This window comes from Leopardus geoffroyi, chromosome B3 (genome assembly GCF_018350155.1).
Source record: "Leopardus geoffroyi isolate Oge1 chromosome B3, O.geoffroyi_Oge1_pat1.0, whole genome shotgun sequence".
Lineage (NCBI taxonomy): Eukaryota > Metazoa > Chordata > Mammalia > Carnivora > Felidae > Leopardus > Leopardus geoffroyi.
Window position 1 is genome coordinate 5292501 of NC_059337.1, and position 17659 is coordinate 5310159.

The following is a 17659-nucleotide window of genomic DNA, read 5'->3' on the forward strand; positions in this document are numbered from 1 at the left end:
TGTGTTGTTCCTGACCTTAGGGGGAAAGCTCTCTGTTTTTACCCGTTGAGGATGTTATTAGCACTGGGTCTTTCATATATGGCTTTTATGATCTTGAGGTATGATCCTTCTCTCCCTGCTTTCTTGAGGGTTTTTATCAAGAAAGGATGCTGTATTTTGTCAAATGCTTTCTCTGCATCTATTGAGAGAATCATGTGGTTCTTATCTTTTCTTTTATTGATGTGTTGAATCACATTGATTGTTTTGCAGAAACTGAACCAGCCCTGAATCCCAGGTATAAATCCCACTTGGTTGTGGTGAATACTTTTTTTAATGTATTGTTGGAGACGGTTGGCTAATATCTTGTTGAGGATTTTTGCATCCATGTTCATCAGGGAAATTGGTCCATGGTTCTCGTTTTTATTAGGGTCTCTGTCTGGTTTTGGTATCAAGGGTAATGCTGGCTTCATAGAATGAGTTTGGAAGTTTTCCTTCCGTTTCTATTTTTTGGAACAGCTTCAAGAGAATAGGTGTTAACTCTTCTTTAAACATTTGGTACAATTCCCCTGGAAAGCCGTCCAGCCCTGGACTCTTGTTTTTGGGGAGGTTTTTGGTTACTAGTTCGATTTCTTTGATGGTTATGGTTCTGTTCAAATTTCCTATTTCTTCTTGTTTCAGTTTTGGTAGTTTATATGCTTCTAGGAATTTGTCCATTTCTTCCAGATTACCCATTTTATTGGCATATAATTGCTCACAATATTCTATTATTATTGTTTGTATTTCTGCAGTGTAGGTTGTGATCTCTCCTCTTTCATTCTTCATTTTACTTATTTGGGTCCTTTCCTTTTTCTTTTTGATCAAACTGGCTAGGGGTTTATCAATTTTGTTAACTCTTTCAAGGAACCAGCTCCTGGTTTCGTTGATATGTTCTATTGGTTTTTTGGTTTCGATAGTATTGATTTCTGCTATAATCTTTATTTTTTACTGTCTTCTGCTGGTTTGGGTTTTATTTGCTGTTTTTTTTTCCAGCTCTTTAAGGTGTAAGTTTAGGTTGTGTATCTGAGACCTTTCTTCCTTGTTTAGGAAGGCCTGGATTGCTATATACTTCCCTCTTCTGACCGCCTTTGCTGCATCCCAGAGGTTTGGGTCTGTGGTGTTATCATTTTCATTGGCTTCCATGTACTTTTTAATTTCCTCTTTAACTTCTTGATTAGTCCATTCATTCTTTTGTAGGATGGTCTTTAGTCTCCAGGTATTTGTTATCTTTCCAAATTTTTTCTTGTGGTTGATTTCAAGTTTCATAACATTATGGTCTGAAAATCTGCACGGTATGATCTCGATCTTTTTGTACTTGTTGAGGGCTGATTTGGGTCCCAGTATGTGATCTATTCTGGAGAATGTTCCATGTGCACTCAAGGAGAATGTGCATTCTACTACTTTAGGATGAAATGTTCTGAATATATCTGTTAAGTCCATCCAGCCCAGTGTGTCATTCAAAGCCATTGTTTCCTTGTTAATTTTCTGTTTAGATCATCTGTCCATTGCTGTAAGTCAGGTGTTGAAATCCCCTACTATTATGGTATTATTATCAATGAGTTTTTTTTTTTTTTTATGTTTGTGATTAATTGATTTATATATTTGGAGCATAAATGTTTACAATTGTTAGGTCTCCTTGGTGGATAGACCCCTTAATTATGATATAATGCCCTTCTTCATCTCATGTTACAGTCTTTATTTTGAAGTCTAGATTGTCTGATATAAGTATCGCTACTCTGGCTTTCTTTTGGTGACCATTAGCATGATAGATGGTTCTCCATCCCCTTACTTTCAATCTGAAGGTGTCTTTAAGTCTAAAATGGGTCTCTTGTAAACAGCATATAGATGGATCTTGTTTTCTTATCCATTCTATTACATTGTGTCTTTTGATTGGAGCATTTAGACCATTGATGTTTAGAGTACTGAAAGATATGAATGTATTGCCATTATGTTGCCTGTAGAGTTGGAGTTTCTGGTGGTGTTCTCTGGTCCTTTCAAGTCTTTGTTGCTTTTGGTCTTTGGGGTTTTTGTTGTTGTTTTGTTTGTTTGTTTGTTTGTTTTGTCTTTTCTCCCCTCAGAAAGTCCCCCCTTAAAATTTCTTGCAGGGCTGGTTTAGTGGTCATGAACTCCTTTCATTTTTGTTTGGGTAGCTTTTTTATCTCTCCTTCTATTTTGAATGACAGCCTTGCTGGATAAAGAATTCTTGGCTGCATATTTTTGTGATTCAGCACATTGAATATATCCTGCCCCTCCTTTCTGGCCTGCCAAGTTTCTGTGGATAGGTCTGCTGCGAACCTGGTCTGTCTTCCCTTGTAGGTTAAGGGCTTTTTTTCCCTTGCTGCTTTCATGATTCTTTCCTTGCCTGAGTGTTTGTGAATTTGACTATATGATATGCCTGTTGGTGGTCAGTTTTTGTCGAATCTAATGGGAGTTCTCTGTGCTTCCTGGATTTTGATGTCTGTATCTTTCCTCAGGTTAAGAAAGTTTTCCACTGTGATTTGCTCGCATAAATTTTCTATCCCTTTTTCTCTCTCTTCATCTTCTGAGACCCCTACGATTCTGATGTTATTCCTTTTTAATGAGTCACTGAGTTCTCTAAAGATTATATATTTAAAATTTCACCATTCGTAAAAAATGTCAAAACAATTTATTGACCCAAAAAACCCTAATTGATCTGGGAACAGTTGAGACAGTGCTCCACCCCCACCCCCGAGGAATACTATGATTAATGTGATGTACATAACTCTGCTGATAGTTCTTTTCCTCACTGTTTAGGATCATGGCTGCTATTCCCCAGAATAATCTACAGGAGCAACTGGAACGCCACTCAGCCAGAAAACTTAATAACGGATTAAGTCTTGCAAAACCAAAATCTTCGTAAGTATTTTGGCTGTCATACAGACACTGACCCACAGTATCATACAGATGAGATCTCTTCCCTTTCGACCCTTTCACTGCACATCAGGAAATAAGCTGAGAGGGCCAGTGACTCTCCTACTTTGCAAATTAATGGTAGAACATGTTTTAGCAGCACCAGGTGCTAAATTGTTCAGTGACTTTGCATTGTTCCTGGTGCATAATGCTTGCTCAGTAAATATTTGTGGGATGAATGAATAGTGAATCCTATAAATTTGGGCAAACAGGTATTTTTAATATTTTAATATAATTTTATATCCATTCCAAGAACAGTTTATATGGAAATGACAGCTCTCCAGTTCTGTTCTCTCCTCTAAGCCAGACTCCAAACTGCTTGTAGTGATACTTAATTTCTCTTCTTAACTGTGCCTGTACCAAGACTAGACACTGTTCTGGGCGCTGGCTTTAAACTTACCATTGACCTTCATGTCACTAAACCTCACAGACGCCCAGGATACCTGTCTCTTTAACTTGTTTTTCAGATTTCAGTGGAGCCTCTTTGGGTTTTGCCTCTTTTTCCCATAAAACTTGTATCAGAATGGCAACAAGTTGCCACATATGAGTTTCTTCTCTGTTTCTTTGATGCTGTCCCCTCCCACTGGAGGTGCTGCTGGCTGAGGATGGCCAGCCTGAGAAATAAAGTAGTGGGAATGGCCCCGACACTCTCAAAACTGAATAATTAGCTTCTGCATTAGAAAGATCAGAGCATACTGCGACACCCGGGTGTCTCAGTCGGTTAAGCATCTGACTCTTAATTTCAGCTCAGGTCATGAAGTCACAATTCATGAGTTCAAGCCTGGCATTAGGCTCTGCACTGATGCTGTGGAACCTGCTTGCGATTCTGGCTCTCTCTCCCTGTCTCTGCCCCTTCCGTGCTCGCTCGCTCGCTCTCTCTCTCTCAAAATAAATAATATAAACTTAAAAAAAAAAAAGAAAGATCAGCTCATACAAAATAAAATTTAAGTTACCTTACACATTTAAAAACCAGAGAGGGAACAGGTTCTTTGATCACTTGTGATATAGTTAAGGTGAGTTGCTGTATAAATCAGGAACAGATTTTAGAGTTTTGTATAGTTGGTGTGTTTGTTAAAACTCGTCAGTCTAATTCGGTTTTCCAATTATTTTTCAGAGGTTTCACTTTTAAAAAGAAAATATCTTCAGCCAACGATGTATCTGTCACTAGTGTATCAGTAGCAAAAGCACCTGTGTTAAGTGATAAAAGCGTTAATGTTACTGAGACCTTTTCCTTTAGTGAACCTTCACCTCATATCACAAGTCAGCAGACAAGGGTCAATGACTTTAAAAATGCTCCAGCAGGACAGCAAACCAGGAGAGCTGTTTCAAAACCATCATTGCCAGATTTGCTGCAGGTTCCACGGGGAGTTTTTTGTAATACCCGGAACACATCGGTCGTAAAGAAATCCAGTAATGCTACTTTCAAGAAATTAGAATTTAGTTCTTCATCAGATTCTTTTGTTACTGTCGATGATTGGGATGATATGGATGACTTTGATATTTCTGGAAATTCAGAAGCATTTGTTACACCGTGCAGAAGTCACGCTGTAAGAGTAAGCACTGCTCAGAAATCGAAAAAGAGCAAGAGAAACTTTTTTCAAGCACAGCGATCTCAAGCAAATACAATAAAGGCTGATGTGACTCCGTCCTCCTCTGCAAGCGAGCAAGCATGTGTGACTAAGGAGCAGAACAACTACTCGGAATGGTTAAGTAACGACGTGATTTGCATTGACGATGACCCTATTCCCGAAGAGCTTCTAGGTGGAGATGCTCAGGATGGTCACCCTGTAAAAACTCACTTGGGAAAAGAAAGAGGTAAAAATTATACTTTATCTCATTTTAGTATGTTGATTGTATTAATTTATTCAAAGCCAGGCGTTGGGAACTACAGCAAGGAGATACAGTTGTTTTCCTTAGGCCCTTTGGAGGAACTTACTGAACAATGTGTTGGCCACGTCTTGAGGCAGGACCTACAGAAAAGATTTTATTCTGATAATATTATTATATAAACACGAAAAATAGCTCTATAATTTTACTTGTGAAGAAAATAAAGTCCATAGAGGTTAAATGGTTTCTTAATGGTCTCCTGGCTAGTTGGTAGAATTGGGATGTGGAACTAAGCCTTTCTGTTATCATTCCTTTATGGCTTGCTCCCATCTAAAATTAATGTAGAATATGATCTAATTATGCTATTAAAGTTTTACACATTCAAATCATTTTCTATGTAGCTGTCATAATTATTAGGTGTCCAGAACCTACCAGCTAAGATTAGCCATATATGGAAGTACCCGACATACGAAATAGGTATAAATACGAGACCAACACTTTTAGATACCTGAATCCCATCAAGGTTACTAGCGGCTGAGAGGGGACGGAGAAATGATCGACAGCAAGCAAAACTAAAGTCTAATCAAATGCGTTGCTGTTCATGGAGAGAAAATTGGGTAAAAGGTGAATTAGAAAGCAACCATGTGGCATTGTTATCCCACACAGTCAAGAGAGAGAGGGAGAAACACTGAATCTGGCAGGACGCAAGTGACTAGGATGCCTTGGCGGTATGGTCAACCGCGTTTGTGCACTTATCATACTGACTTGTTCTACTTCCCTCTTAAATAAGAGCGAAAGAGCAAAACGGAAGTGCCGACGCTCAGTTGGGATCCGTAATTTACCTGGAGACAGACACGGAAATCCTTAAGCAGATCTTTAGCCTCATTCCCACGTTCGTTGGACTTAACCCGGTTGACTCAGTAATTCTTCAGGAAGAACCCCCCCCCCGCGCCCAGGTGTGAAAGGAGGGTGCCCTCGCCTGGTGTGACTCACCCGGAGCGCTCACTCGAGTGATGTCCCCGGAGTGATGAAAGTAACCCGTGTCCCCGGTTTTACTTTAGAGGGTAGCGAAAAGAAGATCTCGGAAGAAACGGAATTATATCCAGTTGAGAAGTCTCCGTGTGTTGAGCTCAACAAAGAGGATTACGATGCAGATTTCATTCCTCCTTCTCCAGAAGAAGTCACCTCTGCCTCTTCTTCCGCTTTAAAATGTCTCAGGTAAAACAGCTAGTTCATAAACATTGTTTATTTCTGGGATGTCTGAAACAATTCTCTTTAGCTTGGTAGCATCTGTATAGATTTATATCCTGCTTCTGCACAGTTTATATCTCAATGAAAGCGTCAGAAAATCCCTCTTTATACATTTTATTTAATTGACGGCATTCTAAAGCTGTAAACTTCCATTACTCTTAATTACATGGGACCTCCGAACAGTTTTATTGAGTTGATTTTTACAGGTGGAATATATTCCTAAAAATACTATATTTCCAAACTCTTAGACCTGAAATGACATAAAATAAACTCATTTGGAAACTGACTGAGTAAATAATATGCCCTTTTTTCTTTTTCTTTTCCTTTTTTTTTTTTTTTTTGGTCTTGCAGTATAAAATTGGCCATTGTATTTGTCATTCTCTGAATTCTAGTAAATCGGTGACATGGTTGTGGTTAATTGGTAGTGTGGGAAAAAGATGGTACATATAGCCCATCAATAGCTTAAAAAACTAATAGTCCACATTACCTCTGTCTCCCACCCAATCCGGACCACAGTCCAGTTGAGTGATAGAGGATTTACTGTGCTGTTAATCAATATTTTAATGAGAGCAGGTCCGTCTAGGATCCCACCTTCATCAACAAGGAGGTGTTTGCCTGCATAACCTCTTTCTCTGGGCTTGTGTTTTCACAGGTGGGTTGGGATGTTTGAAGAGATGGGAAAGGTCACAGTGTCATTACTGTTTGATGACGAAACTAAAAAACTGTAAGAGCTGCCCTGTCCTCTTCGCCCTTCCCATAGAAATTCAGACAGAGCTATAGGAAGTGGAGGAACTGAGCGAAAGTTCATATGGAGCATAGATTCTAAACCAGATTCTCCTAGAACAGTGAAGCAGCCAAGGCCCGGGGAGGAGCAGGCGTTGCCTGGGATGGTACATTTAATGGCAGATGGACAGAGATCCAGTGTAAGGCTGTTCCCCGGGCCAGACCGCTTCCCGTTGAACGCCTGCCTTTCTTTCCTCTGTTCATTAAAAAAGTGTGTGTGGCCCAGATGACACTGCAGCCTGTTTAACGGGACACTTGCAGTGCTGCGGTTCCCTCAGACCAGACATTCTCTTTACCCGTGTTGAGTTCTGATCCTTCTCTGCATGTGTGTGTGATTTTTGCATTGCTGTAATCAACATGTAACTAGAATGTTTTATTCTGCTGCTTTGCTCTTAACGTTATTTTAAAAACATTTTCCATGTTTCTACGTAGTCTTTATCTTTATTTTTTTTAATGGCCCCATGATCTTTTGAGTTGTCATACCATGGTTATAGGTTGTTCGCAGTTAGAAAATGTTTATTTCCAAGGTAATTCCCAGCGTAGATTCTCTCTCTGTATTTTCCATTGCAACCTCAAATATATATTTGTATATATTTTAAAACCAAAACAGAATGTTCACAGACAGTACTCTCACCGTGGGCAGTACACACATAAATTTTCTTTTGTATTTTATCTTGTTTTTTTTTTTTTTTTTTTTTAATTTTTTTTTTAACGTTTATTTATTTTTTTTGAGACAGAGAGAGACAGAGCATGAATGGGGGAGGGTCAGAGAGAGGGAGACACAGAATCTGAAACAGGCTCCAGGCTCTGAGCTATCAGCACAGAGCCCGACGCGGGGCTCGAACTCGCAGACCCCGAGATCATGACCTGAGCTGAAGTCGGCCGCTTAACCGACTGAGCCACCCAGGTGCCCCTGTATTTTATCTTGTTTTAAAACACGGCTTGTGACTTCTGAATTAACTTCCAAGGTGGAACGGTCGGATAGTGAATAACCAAACGAGAAACATGTTTTGTATCTCCTGTGTGCCTAAACCTCCTTAGCTGGCCCCCAGACTTCTGCCTTCAGGTCCCACGTCACCTCTTGAGCTCTGTCTCCAGTTATGCCCGTACAACAGCTCTAAGTTCCAAAGAGCTAAATGAGACGAACTGAAAATCCGGAAAACGTTGCTAAAAATAGAATGTCTTTCCTTTGATTATATTATCTTTTTTTTTTGACGTTGATTGATTGATTGAGAGACATAGAGAGACAGAGCACAAGTTGGGGAGGGGCAGAGAGAGAAGGAGACACAGAATCCGAAGCAGGCTCCAGGCTCTGAGCTGTCAGCACAGAGCCCGACACGGGGCTCGAACTCACGAACCGTGAGATCATGACCTGAGCCGAAGTCAGACGCTCAACCGACTGAGCCACCCAGGCGCCCCCTATATTATCATTTTTTAAGACTATGTAAAGCATAGTTATTCCTCATTGTTTGATTTATTTAGAAGATTGCATTCTAAAATCCTGCTTTAGGTACGTATAGTGATTCCTGAATATCAAGTAAAGAGAATTGTCTTTATTGTCTCCCCTCATGGTCCGTCACCTTTCCCTTACCCACCATTCAAGGTTTCCTCAAGTCTCCCTCCTTGGCAAAGCCTTCTCACATTCCAGAAGGCACTGTATTTCCATGGTACCCTCTCTAACACCATTTAGTGTGCATTTATTTTGTTTCAGGTATTTCTTGTATCTAGTCAGACTGACCACGTTTGTATGTGTTGATAATTTTCGTATAATCTACATGAGTTAATCTTACGTACAGATAAATGTATTAGCCATGCTGGCCTAGCAAGAGAATCTGGAAAAATGCTTTGGAACCTCAGAAGAGAAGAATGTTAATAACTACGTGCTAGGGGCGCCTGGGTGGCACAGTCGGTTAAGCGTCTGACTTCAGCCAGGTCACGATCTCGCGGTCCGTGAGTTCGAGCCCCGCATCAGGCTCTGGGCTGATGGCTCAGAGCCTGGAGCCTGTTTCCGATTCTGTGTCTCCCTCTCTCTCTGCCCCTCCCCCGTTCATGCTCTGTCTCTCTCTGTCCCAAAAATAAATAAACGTTACAAAAGTTTTAAAAAAAATAAAATAACTACGTGCTAGAGGAAGCAGAAGAGTAAGACTTGGACCGGGCCTAGAAGAAAAAGTGTGATTTGGGTCGGAAGAGATTAGATGGTGGGTTTCCCAAATTGAGAGGAGAGCGAGGCAGAGTCCTTCAGGCAGACCACACCGGGCTTCTGTGAGGAGTGGGAGCGATGCCACGTGATGCCACCTGGGGTTACTGAAGGACACCTTTGGAGTTAGAGGTGAAAGGTCTCTTGGGGCCAGAAGATGGGAGACTTTGAAAGCCAGCCAAAGAAGTTCTAGAATGGAAGAGACAAAAAACATGTTTCTCTGTTCTGTTCCATATTGTCCAGCCAGTGGTGGAAAAACATCACAGAAAGAATTATGCATTTGGTCTAAGTCTGTATTATGGTTGGTTTTATATTTTTTAATTTGCAGTATATTAAAGGACCTTGACGCCTCTGACACAAAGGATGGTCCTAGCACATCAGAGGACTTGGCAAAACCCAAGGAGACGACAATGTGGCAGCCTGATCAAGAAACCAGCACAGACTATGAGGGTACAAAAATTATTTTAGACATAGCGCGTGTTTTAACTACTTACGTTTGAAAACAAAGTGTGATTATATTTTTAACCTGTGGCTGTCTAGCATGAGGTGCATGAGATGGCTCTCACACAGAGCCGGGCCCCCACACAGAACCAGGCTCCTCACAGATCCAGCCAGTCCTCCTCACAGAACTGGACATCCACACAGAACCGGGCCCCCCCCACAGAACAGGCCCCACACACAGAACCGGGCCCCCCCCCCCCTACAGAACAGGCCCCCCACACAGAACCGGCCCCCCCCACAGAACAGGCCCCCCCCACAGAACCAGGCCCCCCCCACAGAACAGGCCCCACACACAGAACAGGCCCCCCACACAGAACCGGGCCCCACACACAGAACCGGGCCCCCCCCCCCACAGAACAGGCCCCCCACACAGAACCGGCCCCCCCCCCACAGAACAGGCCCCCCCCACAGAACCAGGCCCCCCCCACAGAACAGGCCCCCCACACAGAACCGGGCCCCCCCCACAGAACAGGCCCCACACACAGAACAGGCCCCCCACACAGAACCGGGCCCCCACACAGAACTGGGCCCCCCCCCACAGAACAGGCCCCCCACACAGAACCGGGCCCCCCCCACAGAACAGGCCCCTCACACAGAACCAGGCCCCCCCCACAGAACCAGGCCCCTCACAGATCCAGCCCGTCCTCCTCACAGAACTGGACATCCACACAGAACCAGGCTGTCACACAGAACCGGGCCCCCCCCACAGAACAGGCCCCCCACACAGAACCGGGCCCCCCCCCCCCCACAGAACAGGCCCCCCACACAGAACCGGGCCCCCCCCCCAGAACAGGCCCCTCACACAGAACCAGGCCCCCCCCACAGAACCAGGCCCCTCACAGATCCAGCCCGTCCTCCTCACAGAACTGGACATCCACACAGAACCAGGCTGTCACACAGAACCGGGCCCCCCCCACAGAACAGGCCCCCCACACAGAACCGCCCCCCCCCCCCACAGAACAGGCCCCTCACACAGAACCGGGCCCCCCCCCCCACAGAACCGGGCCCCCCCCCCAGAACAGGCCCCCCACACAGAACCAGGCCCCCCACACAGAACAGGCCCCCCACACAGAACCGCCCCCCCCCACAGAACAGGCCCCTCACACAGAACCGGGCCCCCCACACAGAACCGGGCCCCCCCCCAGAACAGGCCCCCCACACAGAACCGGGCCCCCACACAGAACCGGCCCCCCGCACAGAACTGGGCCCCCCCCACAGAACAGGCCCCCCACACAGAACTGGGCCCCCCCCCACAGAACGGGCCCCTCACACAGAACCGGGCCCCCCCACACACACAGAACCGGGCCCCCCACACAGAACGGGCCCCTCACACGGAACCAGGGCCACACACAGAACTAGCCAGTCCTCCACACAGAACCAGGCCTCTCACATAGAATCGGGCCCCCCCACAGAACCAGGCCCCTCACAGATCCAGCCAGTCCTCCTCACAGAACTGGACATCCACACAGAACCAGGCTGTCACACAGAACTGGGCCCCCTACAGGACCGGGCCCCCCACATAGAACCGCCCGCCCCTGGGTGCTGTGTAGCCAGCATCGACTTCGACGACTCAGAAACTTGTGTTCTCACAAGATAATTCATACTGTGTTTTGAAAACACTATTGGTTAGAAAATCATTTCTCATACTGAGCCAGAATTTGTCTTCCTGTAACTTTAATCCTCGTGAAATAAGTCTAAAGTTCTTAGAAGCCTCTCTCCCTACCCCACCCCCTGCTTTTTTTAGGGCTAAATATTGTCAGGTCTTTTAACTCTTTTTCCTAGACCTTACATCTTCCTGATTCTCCCTTGTATGTACTCTGGGGTTTGCAGCTTGATGTCCATGCAAAGTTTAATACTTTCTGTTTATTTGATGTTTCTAATTCATTTTTAAATTTTCATTTAACTAATACAAATAATCTAGATGCACTACAAGATTTTGAAAAGCAGCAGCCTCCTTACCTGCTCCTGATTTCTATTTCCCAGGGGCTCTGTCAGTCTGGAGATCTGTGTCCTTCTGTCCTGGAGTTTTTTGGAATTTTTCTTTTTCTTTTCTTATTTGTTTTCTCTTTTCTCTTTCACTCTTCCTGGAACTTCTGTAATTTGGATTTTAGGCCTCCATGAGTTATCATTTCTATTTTCCACTTCTTGTTTCTCTGCTTTCTGGGAGGTTTACTCAATTTTATCTTTAACTCATCTATGGGATTTTTCCATTTAATCAAGCCGTCTTCCAAGAGCACTTGTTTTATTCTCTGAATATTTCTATAACATGTTGTTCCGGTCTTTTTTTTTTTTTTTTTTTTTTTTTTGAGAGAGAGAGAGAGAGCACGCATGCACATGATTGGGGAAGGGGCAGAAAGAGAGGGAGACAGAGAATCCCAGGCAGGCTCCATGCTGTCAGCACAGAGACAGACACGGGGCTCGATCCCACAAACCATAAGTTCGTGACCTGAGCCAAAATCAAGAGTCGGATGCTCAACTGACTGAGCCACCCAGGTGCCCCTGTTCTGGTCTTTTCTAATGGGTCCTGTACTTGTGGTGTGTGTGTTTGCACAGCCACGTGTGTAGTGTGTGTGCAGGCATGTGTGTGTCACACGCACGTGTGTGGTGGTGTGTGTGTGCATGTGTATTGTGTGTATACGTGCACGTGTGTAGCGTGCACATGTACACGCACGTGTGTGGTGGTGTGCATTATTTCTGTTTCCTCCAAATTTCTTTTTCTTTATTTTGGTCTCTGAATTTATTGTTAGGGAAGTCCCTGAAATACCTGATGTCCTACTAGGACACTCTTCTGGGTGTTTGACAATATCAACTAGTTTAATCCTCACAGTGGCCTTGAAGGCAGTTTCTGTTATCCCCATTTTACAAATAAGGACACGAGGCCCAGGAGAATTAAATAGAACTACACGTGGTCGTGGAATTAAACAACAGCAGAGCAAGGATCGAAACCCAGCAGTCCTGAGGCTCTTGAATTGACACTGGTAGCCGCCACACTGTGCTGTTCTGTGGCATTGTTTCACTGATAAAATGGTTGACTGGGACGGGGACAAGGACAGAGCCATATGGAATGTCGTTAGCGGTCTCTCAGGTGACATCAGTCCATTCATCCCTTCTTGCTCAACTTGTTTCACATCTGCCTCCAGACTGTGTTTCTCTCCCTTGTCCACGGTGGGGGGGGGCTGCTGCAGAAGACTCGGTCATGTGGCTCCGCAAGTCCAGGGTCTAAGGCAGCAAGAGAAAGAGCCTGGGACGTCAGCTCTAGAGTGACTCGGTCCTCGGGTACAAAACCCTGTCTTTTCCTACTCCTGGCTGTGTGATTATGGCAAATTAGTTAAGCTTCTCTGAACCTCAGTTTCTTCTATAACATGAGACCGGTATCTTGCTGGGTATTTGTCAGGATTCAAGGTTAAGTGCCAGAGTACTGTAGGCCTTCAGTAAGTGGTAGCAGTTATCATCTGCCAGTCTAGTAATCCCTTCAAAGAAGGAAATACATTAAGATTACTGGTTTATTTACATGAACTCTTGCTAACTCTATAATTGTTTCCTCTCCTCTTGAAGCTCACAAAGCAGCCATTTGATAACATGTTCTAGAATTTTGCCTTGAATTAACATCCACATCACCAGCCTGTAGCTTTTGGCAATCTGTTTAGAATTCTTTTTTTAATTAGAACAATGTTTGCTTGTCTTCACTCTTCCATCAACTAACTGTCCTATTCACTGGATTCCTCACATATCAGCGGGATCTTCTTTGCGGGTTTGCTTTGTATTCTGAGGTGTAACCTGTCTAGACAAGAAGACTCGAGCTCCTTTTCAATAGCTGTATCTACCTCTGAGCCTATCTTGGCTTTCATTTCCTTCAGACCAGTGCTTATTCTCCTCGTTCCAATCTGATACCCGGTTCGCCATGCAGAGAAAACACGCAAACACGCCAAATGGGGACTCAGCAATTCCACTTGACCGTCTCATACCTCACGTCCTTATTCGTGCCAGTCTCTAGTGAAAGTCCGCTTTTGCCAAGTCACTGTCGCAAAGATGCTTGTCCCCTGAGCCTCTGCCTGTCTGCTCTTCCCCTCCCTCCTGCCCCTCAGAGCCCGTGACTGGCTGTCCTCCGTCAGTGATTTCCCGGCAGTCGCGTTCTCTTCTCTGCACAGTCTCTTCCTCTTACTTGTCACATTGTCTCCTGAGTATAGCTTCCTCTGCAGCCCACCTAAACCATTGATTTCCTGTTTATTTCTCCTGCTAACCTGAGGCCTTAGGGGTGGAGGAGGCATCTTCCTTGCTTCCCATTTCTACCCCGACCCAGTCTTTTCTTCCTTCATCTAAAGCCTCACCTCCTCTGACATCCTTTTTCTTAGTTATGTAACGTAAATTTTGAAAATGGGGAAATTGGTCAGGAATCTCTCTCTCACACCTGCTTGCCTCTCTTCTACCCCATGTCTCCATCTCAGCCCCCCACTCCTTTCCATCTCTGTTTTCTGCTGTCCTCGTGTTGGTCTTCCTTTCAGGCTGTGTTTCCCTGTGTGGTGGCGGAGGACGCGGCCACCAGCAGCCTGTGCAGCTTCTTGAAAAGAGAAGTCTCCTTTTCCGGTCACAGAATTCCCGGACCTGTTTCTCTCTTGAGCTGCCTTACACCAGATGCCCACCGAGGGAGAGGGGCAGGGGTGTCCCCAAAGAAAGTCTAAGTGTGTTGCCACTGAAAGGAAGTGTGGATGCCAGGCGGATCAGAACAGCAGGCGGGGCTCTTGCCTGTCCAGCCCTGTGTGATATACCTTCTATGGGCCTGGTAAGACTTACCCCTGAGGTTAGTTAAAAACCTTCCTAAATCGATCAACTTCTGTAGCTTACAATGACGTAGGTTACCCTAAGCGAAATAGTAAGAATTAACCTGAAATGAAACGATGGTCACACAGTTACGGGCCCTCGTGATACAGAATGGAGATGACGTGATTTCAGATTATTTCACAGGCAGATAATAGGGCAATACGTGGTAGTTTACAATCTTGTTTTTAAACTACTTCAAATTGTACATGCATGACTTATAAAATTTTAAGTCTTTTTCAAGGAAAAATATTGACAAAATCAAATTTTATAGCTAGACAGACCAGTTTACAACAGCAGCTTATTCGCGTGATGGACCACATCTGTAAATTAGTTGATACTATTCCTGACGATGAACTGACAGCTCTGGATTGTGGACAGGAACTGCGTCAGCATCGGGACATGAGGTATCTTACGTTTTCTTCTGGAATATATATCTGATTGCCTCCCACCAACGTAAGTCAGAAACACACGGGGCAGAATTTCCAGGCATTCTGGCTGGGAAATTGAATAGGATGTTTGTCACTCTGTTTTGTGCTTTAAACTTACTTATTTATAAATTTATTTGTTGTTTTCAAACTGCCCCTTTGGAGATTGAGAAAAAGAGACTCTGTTTTGCCACAATTTGGGATGGAAACTAACGATATACTTGTGCGGCCTACCGTGGTAGACTACTCCCATCGAATGTGGTGTTGTGTTTTCTCTTCAGAAGGAAGCTCCTGGCCGACGCCGACTCAAATACAAGCGGTGCCCGTGCTCTTGGTTCAGTGTGGAGGTGCTGGCCCGAGGCACTTGGTGGCCCCCCGGAGGACATGGCGTCTCTTTCCTCTGCAGAGGCATTTTCAAACAGTGATTCCTGTCCTACAGGAAGTTGTGTTTTTGTTAAGGAGTTACATTTTCCACACCTTCCCTCAAATTCCAACGCTGCTAGGGAATGTGTCCTGGCCACTACCCCAGGAAAGACAGGATTCTCAGCCCCCACGAAGAATCCCTTTGAAAGACCGTTATTCAGTCCCCATTTACAGAAGTCCTTTGTAAGTAGCAACTGGGCTGAAACACCAAGGATAGAAAAAAGAAATGAAAGCTCTTATTTCCCGGGAAATGTTCTCACAAGCACGGCTGTGAAAGATCAGAATAAACACACTGCTTCACTAAATGACTTAGAAAGAGAAATCCAGGCTTCCTGTGATGTTGATAATTTTGACATAGATGACTTTGATGATGATGATGACTGGGAAAATATAATGCATAATTTAGCAGCCAGCAAATCTTCCACAGCTGCCTATCAACCTATTAAGGAAGGTCGGCCAGTTAAACCAGTATCAGAAAGAATTTCTTCAGCCAAGACAAACTGTCTTCCATTGGCATCTGCTGCTCAAATTAAAAACTCAGAGTCAATTCAGAATTACACTGGTAAGTTTAAAATAAATTGATGCTTATATTTTATATGAAAACATAACTGTCCAAAATCGGAATTGTGTAAGAAAAATGATAGCACATCGTCCTTGCCTGAAAAGTACATTGTCTCTATGCACATTTCTGCTGATAATATGAATTACAAATCACTGTTTCAGAAGCAGGTTGCTCCTTTGTCTCTGCGGCAGCTGTAGTCTTATACAACGCGTAATTATAACCTATTGTAGTAAAGCTCTAAAGTCATTACAAATGTGCTTTGCCTTTAAATTAACATCTTTTGGTCCCTAAAACAATAAAGCTCATAAGGGCCAAGTTTTTAATGATTTGAGGGATGAGTAAAAAGCAAAACTGAATTTATATGTTAAAAATGTAATTGTGTATTTTTAGAACTCTGATGATGAGAACTGATCAATTTATAAAGTAGAGAAACATGTCTTCTGTCTTAAAATATTAAAATGCAGGGCAATCTAAGAAAGACACGAAGTCAGAAATTCCTTAAGTCAAAATCTGTCTTTGGGCCTAAAATCCTTTTATTCATTCAACAAATATGTATTGAGAGCCATTCCGTGCCATGTTCGGTGTCAGGTTCTGGTAAGAGGTGAAGAACAGGTCATTCCTGTCCTCTTGGAGCTCCCAGTTTAGCAGGAGAAGTTTTGGGAGGAGTGCAGTTAGCCACTGTAAAGGCTGCAGAGAGAAGCCAAAATTAATTTTAAAACCTTACGTCAACCGTATAAAGTTGCCACAAAGTGTGTTTTAACCGGAACAAGTTTATATGTGTAAGGTTTGATAAAGTACAGCCTTCCCTGTTTTTGCCATCGCTGACTTAACACCATGGAGGTCGTTCTCATAGTTATGCCGTTGACCTTTAAAATAACCATTAATGGATTTATTTTTATATCATGTTAGAATGTGTCATACTTGATGCTCGCAATTATCGTTGAGACAGTCGAGTGTTGGGATTAGAAAGGCTGCCCCAGCTGGCGTGAGCACCTCTTGTCCTCTGTGCCAAGCAGGGGGGCGGACGTGAGACACACGGTAGCGGAAGAACCAGGAGAGGCTGAGATGACTCCGAGGTTTCAGACCCGGCGACTGGGGAATCTGTGACACCATTAGCAGAGCAGGGGAGTCGGGAGGCAGAGCAGATTGGGAGGAAAGCCGAGGGGGGCTATTTTAAGACTTGTTGAGCTTCAAGTGTTGGTAAGTCGTTCGGGTAGAAATGTCTTGCAGACTTTTGGAGATGCGCGCAGGGCTGGAGCTCAGGAGGGCGTCAGCGGGGCCTTACGGAAGAGATCTGGGCATTCTGTGCACACAGGTGATGTTGAAGATCAGAGGGCTTGGAAAATTCTAGGAAAGGATGGCTGAAGAGCTGGTCCCAAGGGTCTGCAAAGACTCCCACAGTTAAGGGGCAGGTGGAGGAAGTGGAGCCAGGGAAGAGAATTAAAATAGAAAACCCATGGTTGTCTTGAAGGTCAAAAGAGCAGGAAGCAGGGAATAAATGCAATAGTTAGTGGTAGGTGCTACCGAAAAACCAAGAAAAAGGCTGAATTTGGCCCTCAGGACGTCTCTGGTGGCTTTAACATTTGGTGGGGATGAAACCCTGATAAATGGTTAAAGAACGACGTGCTGCAGGGAAATGTATGCCTTGGATTACGCGGCAAAGGGTAAATGCTAAAACTGACTTGTTAACAATAATGCACTGATTTTTCTTAACATCGATTATTTTCTCAGACGAGTCGGCGCAAAATTTAGCATCCAGAAATCTGAAGCGTGAGCGTTTCCAAAGTCTTAGTTTTCCTCATACAAAAGAAATGATGAAGATTTTTCATAAAAAATTTGGCCTGCATAATTTTAGAACTAATCAGCTAGAGGCGATCAATGCTGCGCTGCTGGGTGAAGACTGTTTTATCTTAATGCCCACTGGTA

The 17659-nt window shown here is 44.0% G+C and overlaps 1 protein-coding gene across 6 annotated transcripts in view; it reads left to right on the forward strand.

Annotated features, from left to right (window-relative positions):
• The window catches only part of BLM (BLM RecQ like helicase), a 90369-nt gene that overhangs the window by 25894 nt on the left and 46816 nt on the right, over positions 1-17659 (forward strand). For 4 of the 6 annotated variants that reach the window (XM_045452273.1, XM_045452275.1, XM_045452277.1 and 1 more), the window contains 7 exons: positions 2791-2892; positions 4061-4761; positions 5835-5991; positions 9333-9454; positions 14595-14727; positions 15030-15733; positions 17465-17656. In XM_045452273.1, the coding sequence (XP_045308229.1) occupies positions 2795-2892; positions 4061-4761; positions 5835-5991; positions 9333-9454; positions 14595-14727; positions 15030-15733; positions 17465-17656 (2107 nt within the window). In that variant the 5' untranslated portion in view covers positions 2791-2794. Of the gene's footprint in view, positions 1-2790; positions 2893-4060; positions 4762-5834; positions 5992-9332; positions 9455-11790; positions 14286-14594; positions 14728-15029; positions 15734-17464; positions 17657-17659 lie in introns of those variants that run through there. The other 2 variants (XM_045452279.1, XM_045452278.1) reach the window with 2 other exon arrangements.